This window comes from Netta rufina (assembly GCF_964035555.1).
Source record: "Netta rufina genome assembly, chromosome: 5".
NCBI lineage: Eukaryota > Metazoa > Chordata > Aves > Anseriformes > Anatidae > Netta > Netta rufina.
The window spans coordinates 7,361,526-7,372,935 of record NC_140128.1 but is presented as its reverse complement, the minus strand read 5'-3'; the positions used below and the strand labels follow the sequence as shown (position 1 = coordinate 7,372,935).

Here is an 11,410-nt window from a genome sequence, read left to right as displayed (position 1 = left end):
TCGTGGCACAGCCAATGGCCCGTCATAAGTACGATTTTTCTGTCCAGTGGACTGGTCTAACAAATCTCATGTTGCAACCAGTAATTCTCTCAGGTCTGCGTACCGAAGAATGGCCAGGCTCTGGTAGCAACGCTCATCTGCCACGTTGGGTCAGACAGCATACAAGGTCATTAACAAGCAACAAGCAATTCTCCCTGGTTGTGAATTTCAGGCTACAGTGTAGGAAAAGGAAATTTACTAGGTGAGAATGTCAGTTACTGCAACCTGAAGCCTCTGCTTCTACAATCTTGAGCAAAATGAATTGCAATCGATGGAAAAAAGCAAATGCTTTTTTTTCTACGCCACACAACTTGGGTTTTCTCCTTCAATTTCCAGGATCCCGAGTTTGCTGCTCTGACAGTGCTGGTGCCGCTGTTACGACTGGCATCCTCTAGGAGGCCGCTGGCAATCTTTCTTTTTTTTTTCCCCTACTGTACATTGTTAGGGAATTAACTTGGTGTTAGACTCGTGCACTCACGACATAGCCACTTTTTTTTTTTTTTTTTTTTTTAAACTTGTAGCTTTTCTGTTGCCCATTTTGGGGAGATACATAACTAAAAAAGCAAAGCGGTTTTGTGCATTCCTAAGGGAGATCGAGGAGCTGCCGGCCCCGGGCTGTCCCCTCCGCGCTGCTCCGCCCTGCCCTGCAGACGTGGCGCCGGCGGGGCCGTGCCGGGGCCGGGGCCGGGGCCGGGGAGAGGCGGGGCCGGGCCGGGCCGGGCGCGATGAGCGGGGCTGCGGGGCGGCCGCGGGGCATGGCCGGCGGGGTGGGATGGCGCCTGCTGCCCCTGCTGCTGCCCCTGCTGCTGGTGCTGGTGCCGGGCGGCCTGGGCAAGCCGACAGCACGGCAGGAGCGGGCCCGTCCCGGCGCCGCGCAGCAGCAGCAGCAGCAGCACCACGAGGACGGCCCGGGCTTCCAGTACGACCACGAGGCCTTCCTGGGCAAGGAGGAGGCGCGGAGCTTCGACCAGCTCAGCCCCGAGGAGAGCCGCGAGAGGCTGGGGTGAGGCGGAGAGGCCCGGCGGGGCGCTGGGAACGTGGCAGGGGAGGGAGCGGGGCGGGACGCCACGGGGGGCGCCCCCTCGCTCCGGCTACCCGGGTCCAGACCCCTGGGTGCTTTCCTCCCGGGTGCTTTTTTCCTCTCGGGTGCTTTTCTCCTCCTCCTCTTCCTCGCTCGGGACCTGCTGGCCGGCAGCGTCGCTTCCCTGCCTTGTCGCTTTCCGTCCCTCCGCGGGGTTGGGCTGGAGCCGAGGCCGCGTCCCCCTGCCCTTCACCGCAGCTCTTCCAGTCGAAGCCGTCTCCCTGCAGGTTTTCCACTTGTGGCAGCTTTGTCCGCTCTGATAGCGCCGTGCTTCCTTCCACGCTGCTCTTTGCACCGAGACAGTTGCCTCCTGTCAGCGCCTCTCCCTCCTGTGCGCTTACCAGAAGTCAGATTGCTAATTAGGACTAAGCCTAGCAGTTAAAATATATATATATATATATATATATATATATATATATATATATATATATTAATATTAAATAAGCAGAAAACACTGAATGAACAGAAAGTAGTTTAAAGTATCTGTACAGTGTCACTAAGACTAGCTCTTCAGTTACTCCCCTTCTACAGGGAGTGGGGCTTGCTCATTGTATGGCTGTAGTTCCACCACAAGCTCATGTTGTAGTGCCAGGGTTGTCTCTGAGTGAGCTGTTGGTCCTTCTGGAAGCTGTCCCTGCTGTTTACCTGTATCTCAGTAAGTAAACGGATGAAACAGTTATCAGAAATGACCAGTTTCTTACACACTGAAAAGGGAGCAGAAGAAACCATCTCAGTACGCTCCATCTATGACTTAGTTTCCAATAAAAGTATATCGCTAACAAGGACAGCCCTTAAAAAGTCTGCTGACTTTTTCAGCTGGGGATAGGATTTGATGAAATAGCTGGATTGTCCTTAAGCAGCTTTTACAAACACCAGCTTGGCAAGGGAAGAAGCTTTTAGCAATCTCACTGAGTGCACCTCAGAGAGGTGACAGAGGCACGTTAAACTACAGCCACAGCCAAACACCTCTTATGTGGACGTGACTTAAAAAAGACTTCCTCAGAGAACCAAAGCCCACGTTCCAGGGTGAGCATTGTGCAGCAAAGCATCAGAGATGTTTTATAAATGCTTTCTGGGAGAAAATGGAAATATATAGTCTACCTACTGCTGTAACCAAAGCGTGTGCTGCTGTTACTGTACCTTCCTTAAGAAGGATGGCAGAGTATCATCCTGTGGAGTTGCAGGGCTAGACAGTGATAACACAAATCTACTCTCATCTTCCAGTAAACAAAAAGGAACTAGCTAGTACACAGAAAAAGCCCTGCAAGCAACTACTCACATCCTTTGTGGAGGAGCAGCTGAGCAGTAAAATCTTGGTTTGTGATCATGGCACATACCAGCCCATAATTTTATCGTAACCTTGGAGTACACCTGCCCTTAGGACAGGTTCCGTGACAGAAGCATCCCTGTCCTCCCACACTGAGCCACTGGATAAGGGAAGAATCACAGATTTCCTACCTGTGTGCAGTACCACAACTCGCTTGGTTTTGGAGAAGCACGGCGCAGTCCTAGTGCAGCAGCCAAGGGCTGCATGAAGGGAGTGCAGATGGGCTAAGAAGATGAGTGGGACCCCAGTCCTTTGAACCTTCTCCGTGCCATTTGTGTTGGGCCTGCCATTTTCAGCAAACACAGAAGATGGTTACACATCCTACCAACATAAACAATTGTTATTTGTTCTGAGTTTATCCACACACAGCTGTGCTGAGCGTCACATGCAGAGGGGAAGCCTTCTGCTTTCAGCCACTTAAAGTAATGATTTCCTTACCCCACCTTTGTTTCATCACCAGATGCAGTTAGGCAGATGTAACGGCAGGCTGTACGTACCTGTTGTGTGTGTCCTCTAGCTACTCTATTAGTTTCTCACCTCAGTACTGTTATCTCACCTCAGTTAAAGGGAGAACGTAAGGTTTCAGGTGTTACACACTTGTACATGTAACTTCCTGGGTATGACTTGGCACTGCATGTCTTAACATGCTCTGTGAATTTTTGATATATTCAAGAATTAGCTATTTAAAATGAAGGCACTAATGCCTTTCAGACAATATACAGCAGTTCCACTACAAAACTCAAAATGATCCCGAGCCCTGTTGTAGGTAATTACCAGTATAAAATGTGAGGTTTGCAGTCCATTCTGGGAGCCTGTAGGCAAGACTATTTCTTTGTCCCCATCCTCATCCGGGAAGCAGAGTAAAAGAGTGCATATGGATGAAATGGAGCTATAAAAACAAGAGCATAGATGAGAAAGATAAGGCACAGGACATTTTATGGTAAAGATTCTTGACTGCTTTGGTGTTAAAAATACCAAAGAGCTGCTAGCACAATCACTTTTTGCAACTTCATTTAATAAAACAGAAATATCAGCTAAAGCAGTTAAGTCAAATTTGTGGTGGAGCACATTCATTGACAAATACAGTCCATCATGCAGTGAAAGGGACCCTGGCAGCCAATTCCCCATGAGATTTACACAAAAGAGAAAGGTTTTCCAGTCAGTTAATTCATACTTACCTACTTTAGAAAGCAAATTCTGTGACCCCCGTTTTTTCCCTATCACTCAGAAATACCACGTTTATGAATTCAACCGCTGGACCCCAAACCAATATCCATTAAGCTCTGACTTGCAGTAGCTGAAACATGCTACAAACCTGATACTATCAGGTTCACATGACAGTGCTGCAGATTCAGCAGGACCTGCTGCTGTTGCTTGACAGGCTCAAGAAAGGACACTGATTTACTCGCTGAGCACTTCCCATCAGCCAGTGCCAGCTTTCCAAGCTGTTGAACTGCAAGGGATAGTTAACAGTTCAGAACTTTTCACTATCTCCTTTGTCTGCCTGGAGATGTAGGGAGCTCACCTGTTGAATTTCAAGTCAGGATTTAGACAAGACGGCTTCTGCTCTTACCCATTCTTACGAATGACATGTAACTAGACCAAAGGGATGGTGACTGAGCCTATGGGTAATGGTCATTTTGATTTTCTTGAGTGTGGGACAGGGTGGTCACCAAACTGCTGGGTGCAGTGCAGCTACTGATAGTTTGCTCCTGTGGCCTCGTGAGTGGTGGTATGCATTAATGAGTACCAGGCATTCCTGGCAATACAAGCAATATTTTTTTTAATCTAGAAAAGAAAAGCAGAGGGACGGGAATGGAAGGGAAGACTATAAATGGTGCACATGCTCAACATTGCACACAAAGTTGCACACACACAACTCACTCCAGCCTAGCATTGGTCTGCTGGAGGGCCACAGGAGGAACTGCAGGTGTCTGCAAAATCCTAGCTTTCTCCTCTGGTTGCCTCTGGCAAACATCAGTACAGGCTTTCTCCTGAGGTGAAGTCAGCTTCCTCTTCTGAGTCCAGCATAGCTACCCCCTACGGACACTGAACAGGTGCCCTGTAGTTAGTATCTAGGAAATTGAGGTATCCTCTGAGGTAGTTTGTTCACTAACTTTGATGGTGCAAATTCCAATTGAATTATTCATAGCAATATTGAATAATGCATAATGTTCCTTAAGATAACATGCAAAATTGAAGAAAGTTTTAGCCTGAAGAACAGCTTTCTAAATTTTGGGCGTTACATTTTTGTGGAAAATAAGGGCCAGATAAAGACTACTAGAATTGGACTGACCTGCAGTTTGGTTTTCTTTTGACTCTTACGGATGCCACTCTCTTTTTACAGGAAGATTGTGGATAGAATAGATGAAAACAAAGATGGCTATCTCACAACAGAGGAACTGAAAAACTGGATTAAACGGGTACAGAAACGCTACATCTACGAAAATGTTGCTAAAGTTTGGAAAGACTATGATCTAAACAAGGACAATAAAATCGCCTGGGAAGAATATAAACAAGCCACATATGGTTATTATCTAGGTAAGATAACGTCTTCAGATGATATGCTCAATGACGATTGGGGTTATAAGGCATGATTTCATGCCTTATAGCCAACAGGAGTTTGGTGTCACATTTAGGACTTTTGGAAATAGCATTAAATTTTATAGACACTCAGAGGTCAAAAGCACTTCTTTATTGCATTATTTCTATATTTCAGCCATTTCCACATGGGTTGCCACTACACGGAAGGTTTTACAGAGGGCTTGTTCGATGTACTGATGAAGATTAATTAAGGTCTTCTACTCTAATTAACAAATAGATGATTTTTTGTCATTAATATTAGTATTTTCATTCAAAAACTATTTTGCATAATTAACCAATGTTTGTCAATTCAGTCTCAAATTCTTTAGAGTCTAGATACTAAAAATTTCAGCTGGGTATAAGCTATAGCAAAATTATTGAATAAAATAGTTCTTGTGGAGTAACATGCCTCAGGTTGGAATCAGCTGTAAATGAAAATCCTTAGAAATGAGACAAAAGAAACATGTATTAAAACTATACCTGTTTTTTTTTTTTTTTTTTTTTTTCCTTCAACTTGCATTCGCTTTACTTTTTCTAAGTTAATGAAGGGAAAGAAAGAGAAGAGATTACTTAAGCTAAGGGGCAATGCTTACAGACCACTAATTGCTAGTAACTGACCATGAGTACATTTCTCCTGGAAACGAGAAGACCGTGTCTATCTACCTCACAGGCAGTTTTTGGAGCAAGATTCCAGCAGCAGTATTAAGTAGAAGTTCTACCCTAGATTAAAATGGGGCTTACTACATTTTTAAAGGTAATATTTTGTCTCACATCCCTGTAGCAGTATCCCTGGGAGCCTTTCACAGCCCTCTTTGTAATCGCCAAGAGCTGGAGGACGGCTACTATATTGTGATCCTGTGTTAATACACACTTAAAATTCACATCTGTGATTCCCAGCCTAGTCTTTTTCAAATGTTTATCTCCCAACATGAGAAAATACTCATAACAATTTCACAATTAATATCTTTGAAATCAGTTTAGTTTTCCTATTCTAAAAATTATATCAAATACTGTTCATTGTATGTCGCTAAACACCCTGAAAAAATGTCTTTGTTTTAAAGTGAAAATAATTGATAGGTTCCCTGTAGCAGAGGCGTAGCAGTTCAGTAATTTCAGTCAGTCTGCCAGCTTCTGAAACCACTTTTCCTTGGTTCGCTTGCTTTTTGAAACTGGGGAGTTGTGTAGGTCATACCGATTCCTAAGAAGCATAAAACTTCTGTGAATGAAATCTACTCCAAATACTGCCTAAGCAGTGCTTATAAAAGCAGATTAAAAATAAATAAATCTGTGAAGTATAGTATATGATACTGCAAAACCCTGGATTCCAACAGGGAATCTACTCAGCCATTTACTGTTACTACTAAGTCACCTTTATAAATGACCCAAAGTGTTTGACCCTTGAATTAATTTTGAGCTTCATAGGAAAGAGAAGTTCCTGTTCAACACAGCAATAAGCCTTTGTATTTCTAGACTCTTAACAGAGTACATATCAGCAAATTAAGGGGCTTTATCACATTAGCACACTTGAAAAGGAACAAAATTTTGAGATTGCCTTGATTAATTTGCAGAAAATCCAGAAGAATTCCAAGATGCAACTGATCGGCACAGTTTTAAAAAAATGCTGCCCAGAGACGAAAGACGATTCAAAACTGCAGATCAGGATGGAGACCTAGCTGCCACTCGTGAAGAATTCACAGCTTTCCTTCACCCAGAGGAGTTTGAGCATATGAAAAACATCGTTGTCTTAGTAAGCAGAGCAAAACCAGTAACATTATTTTTATTTTTACTTTTCGGCTAAGCTTTGAAAAGCTTCTCTATCCTTTCCAGGCAGAGTTGAGAAAGAGGCACTCAGACACATACTTAATAGCCAGCAGGGGGAACAAAAAGGGATACACTTCTTGAAAGTACTTGATTTAGAGTTCTCAGTACAAGGAAGACTTGTTAAACACCCTCAGACTACTCCTCAGTGGAAACAGTCTTGCTATGGACTTGCACCAAAATAAAAGGAAAGGTATGCTGACATGAGGCTGCAAAGTGTGTGATGCCAGCTTCTGTCTGCCCCTAACTTCAAACTCCAGCATGATGTCCACTTTTCATTTATGTGCAGGGAATTTTTTCAGTGTGAGACTTGTATATTTTTTGTTCAAGCAGCAATTGCATCATAGTCTGTGAGAGTAGATTTGCTTGTGTACAAGGGCAGGTCAGGCCTCAAATGTGAAATGACTGAAGAGGGGAATAGCCAGAATTGTCAGTTCTCTCTTGATTACTTCAACGTAAAACTATTTTCCAGGAAACCTTAGAAGACATTGACAAAAATGAGGATGGTTTTGTGGATCAGGATGAGTATATTGGTAAGTCTTAAAGTTTGTTTCTTATAAAATCTCCATATGTCCATCCTCTCAAGTCTGCAGCAGTATCAACAAACCAAAGGTTTGTATTAACAAACCAAATTAACAAACCAAATGTATTAACAAACCAAAATTTGTATTAACAAACCAAATGAACAAACCAAATGTATTAACAAACCAAAGGTTTGTTAATATTGTGTTTCAAAGTTGCCTATTTTCTACTAGTTATTTTCCTAGATTAATTAGTGGGTAAAATCCCATGTTTTTGTAAAGATTTTTGCAGTGATGCCTTATGTTTTTTTACAGAAATATAAGATGATGCATTAAAAAAAATTAGCTATGTAAAAACAGGAGCAAGATTTAAGCTTCTCAAAAAAGTTGTCAAGTGCATGAAAAGTAGCTGTGCATTACTGAAATGTCAGAAAGAGATCAGAATGGGAAACATCAACAGGGGATCTGTCACAGTTACACAACTTTCAGTCACTCTAGGCAGCCAGCTACTGTCTTGCACTTAGACATATGAAAACGAAATGGAAACAAGACTAGAGATCAGCTGCACATAATACGTTTCACCCTTTTGAATCATTATGCTGATACCAAAAGCTAACATCTCCCACTGCACTCACTTTGATGGGTTTTTAATCAAGAAAGTATCACCAGGAAAGCATTAGAGCAAACTCAGATGAATCTTTCTGTTTCTAGTGGTGCTATAAAGATCACTTCTCATATAATCAGGAACAATATACACATGTTAATTAATGGCAGGGGGTTTCTTTTCCTTGTAAATTATATTTAGCCTCAGAATGTGAATGCTATTCATTTATGACTGAAATAACAGAGCAGCATAATTTCCACAGTAATTTCAGTTCATTCAGTGACATTACCTACATATAATTATAAGGTAATTGTCAACATTTGTTACCATGTGAATGCTGTTTTTTCTTGTCTTCTATAGATAGGAACATAGAATGTTCTCATCACGATCACCCCACATTGGCAAGGATGATAAAAATCAAATTGACAGGACATGTCAGATGCTTCAAATAAACAATATAATTTGCACTTTAAAAATGCAAAAAAGAAAGTGAATGTGTTGTCTGAAGTTTCTTTATGAGTAGAGGAAAACTGCTTAAAATATTCCTACTTCCCATTTTCAGATATAATTCTTTTCTTTTTGATCAAATTGGGGTTAAAAAACAGAAAGCTAAATCTCTTCTTTGGTAGCTCATAAGGAGCAATCAAAAAGTCCAGAAACTGCAGCCTCTGGATCAGGTATTTGATGGGGAAATCTGCGGAAGGTTGTAGAATGATTACTCCCTCCCCACTTCTCCGTCCCATTTTGACTTCTACAAAATTTGGTTTAGATTTTATAAAAGCAGCTAAGCAGAATATCCCTAGTCATGTTAGGCGTAGAGAACTAAGTTCTCACTGTGCCAGCGTGCGGTGTATTTCAGGGACACCATGGACAGTTCTACCAACAGATCTTCAGTGTAGCGCACATCCTCCTGCAGGGCAAGTCTTAGATTTGAGATCTACATTTTCACTTCCTATGGATACCAGCAAGCCTGTGACCCTAAGACCGTCCATGTGGGGTGCACTTTTCCTCGCCTTATTCTTGAAAGCCAGACCCACAAGGCATAGGAGTACCATCTACAAAACGAGCTTTAATACCAATAGAAAAATGGAAGGCTTGAGGAATAAGCAGCCTTGATGAGCAGAAAACAGTTGATTAGCCACAGTGATCAGAAGGATAAAGTGAACACACTTATAAGTCTGGAAGGACTTTTGCTACTAGTAATTTGGAAGGTTTATGACGTAAAGGACAGATACAAATCAATACTTGTTCGTAATGATCACTGCTACTTTCCCAACCCTGTTTGTACAGATAGCAGCTGTCACGGTGGTGTTTTCCTACTGATGCTTCTTAAATACAACACGGGACTAGTGTACAATGTACAGAGCAGCTCACGTACATAATCTGTGCATCCTGTGTCACAAATGGTACCCAAGGTACCAAGCTATGGCAATTGCACTGCGTATAGTTTCTCATGGACAGAGCATACCACTGATGCAGGACATTCTTTCCAGGTTTTCCTTTGTAGAAGAATACCTTCTAGTGGAGTTTGCTGCAGAACTGTATGGTTAAAAAGGACTCCTTTTCTAAGATGGCTTTCTCTTAAACAGACCTCTCTGAAAGCAGGGTAAAAGCATTCACTTCTATTTAGCAATTTTTGTTTTCCTGAGTTTCCCCTGTGCCTTTTATTCTCTCAGCCACTCTGCTGGCTGAAGTCTGATTTTATCCACGGAGGCATTTGCTGGCAGGGACAAGATAAAATTGCTACATCCCTTTCTTCTCATGTGATAGAGCTCAGCCCTAAAGCTCGTGACTGCAATTTAACAATAGATCCTTAAAGATTCTTTTTCACTCAAATTTAAGTGGCTGAAGGCCTTTGGACAGATTCACCTTTCATAAAAGTGCACTGCTTATGAGGCTAATATACTAGGAAAATGTAAGAACAGTCACCAGCAGAGAAGAAGTAGGCCTGAAAGAAGATACGAACAGCTACTCTACACCCCACATTTCATATTCTGTACAAAGAAATGCTGTGCAAAGAGTTAAAGGTTAAAGCAAAAGGTTAAAGCAAAGTCAAAGAGTTAAAGCAACTACATGGAGACAGTCTTCCTCTGAGGAACACCATGCAAATGTCTTTAGTTTATGCATAATTTTCAAATCAAGTACGACTTGAGTGAGACTTTTATTTCCTTTCCAGCTGATATGTTTGCAAATGAAGAGGGTGGACCAGAGCCTGACTGGGTGATTACAGAGCGTGAGCAGTTTTCAGATTTTCGTGACCTCAACAAGGATGGAAAGATGGACAAGGAAGAGATTCAGCACTGGATTCTCCCACAAGACTATGATCACGCACTAGCTGAAGCCAGGCATTTAGTCTATGAATCGGATGTAGATAAGGTACTTAGAGTTCTAGTGTATTAAGAAAAAAAAGTAACATTAAAAAAAAACACAACTTAAAACCACTTAAACATAACTTCAATTAGCAAGAAGTGATTCCTAATACTTTTCCTTATTAGTACATTTTAAATGGAGTTTTAGAGGCTAGACGTGCTAGTGCCTTAATGTATTAATGCAAATTTCAGTTGGTAGGGTCAAAATCACAAATGAGTAAAACACAATTTAACTCTAGACTTTCATTAGCTTAACTCTACTTTCAACTTAACTCTAGGCTTTCATTAGGTTAAATAAAATTTTCTTAAACCTGCAAGTTTTAACACAGGAGAAATATTTTTACTTTTTAAGAATGGTCATGGGTTTTGTATATTAATTTAGACTGCAAGAGGGAAAAAAAAGAGATATGTTACCTAGGAGGTAGGAAAAAGCCCAGGTTTCTATACTCAAACATACATCTTTGGCTTAAAGACTGGCTCAATACATCCACTTCCTCTAACATTTTAATGAGCAGTTTGACCCAATTGAAGCCAGTGGAACTTGTGATTTCTACTCGGATCAAAATCTCACTTGCCATGACAGCTAAAATGATTCCTGAATCTTTAGTCTGCTGCTTTGTAGAGCTCTTGTATGTCTGTGCTGGTCTGTCTTTTACTTAGCTTTGAAAAGCTTCTTACAGAGATTTTATTTTCCTCCCACCAGGATCAAAAACTAACAAAAGAGGAAGTTCTAGACAACTGGAATATGTTTGTTGGAAGTCAAGCTACTAATTATGGGGAAGACCTCACAAGAAACCATGATGAGCTATGATACAGTATACCAAGCAACGTGCCACAGACCTTTTCTCCACTTTACTGAAGTCATCGTGTCCATCCTCTCTTTTAGGGGAAGATGGGCAAGGGACACACTCACAACTGAACGACTTGCATTAATATATTTTTAACAAGCCAGCTTATTACCTCAGAAACTGCATAGAAATAGCATTTTAGTCTCTTCACATGGTTAAATACAATATCTAATTACTATAGTTCTATTTTTGGAAAAAACATAGTATATTCGAGCCTAAC

General features: G+C 41.7%; 1 protein-coding gene across 1 annotated transcript; it reads left to right on the top strand.

Annotated features, from left to right (window-relative positions):
• The first annotated feature begins 788 nt into the window (after positions 1-788).
• On the top strand, positions 789-11,204 carry RCN1 (reticulocalbin 1). Its single transcript, XM_084288434.1, has 6 exons — positions 789-1,042; positions 4,795-4,988; positions 6,599-6,777; positions 7,321-7,381; positions 10,150-10,349; positions 11,046-11,204. The coding sequence occupies exons 1-6, from the start codon at positions 795-797 to the stop codon at positions 11,151-11,153; spliced, it is 990 nt and encodes a 329-aa protein (XP_084144560.1). The 5' UTR covers positions 789-794; the 3' UTR covers positions 11,154-11,204.
• Positions 11,205-11,410: the final 206 nt, after the last annotated feature.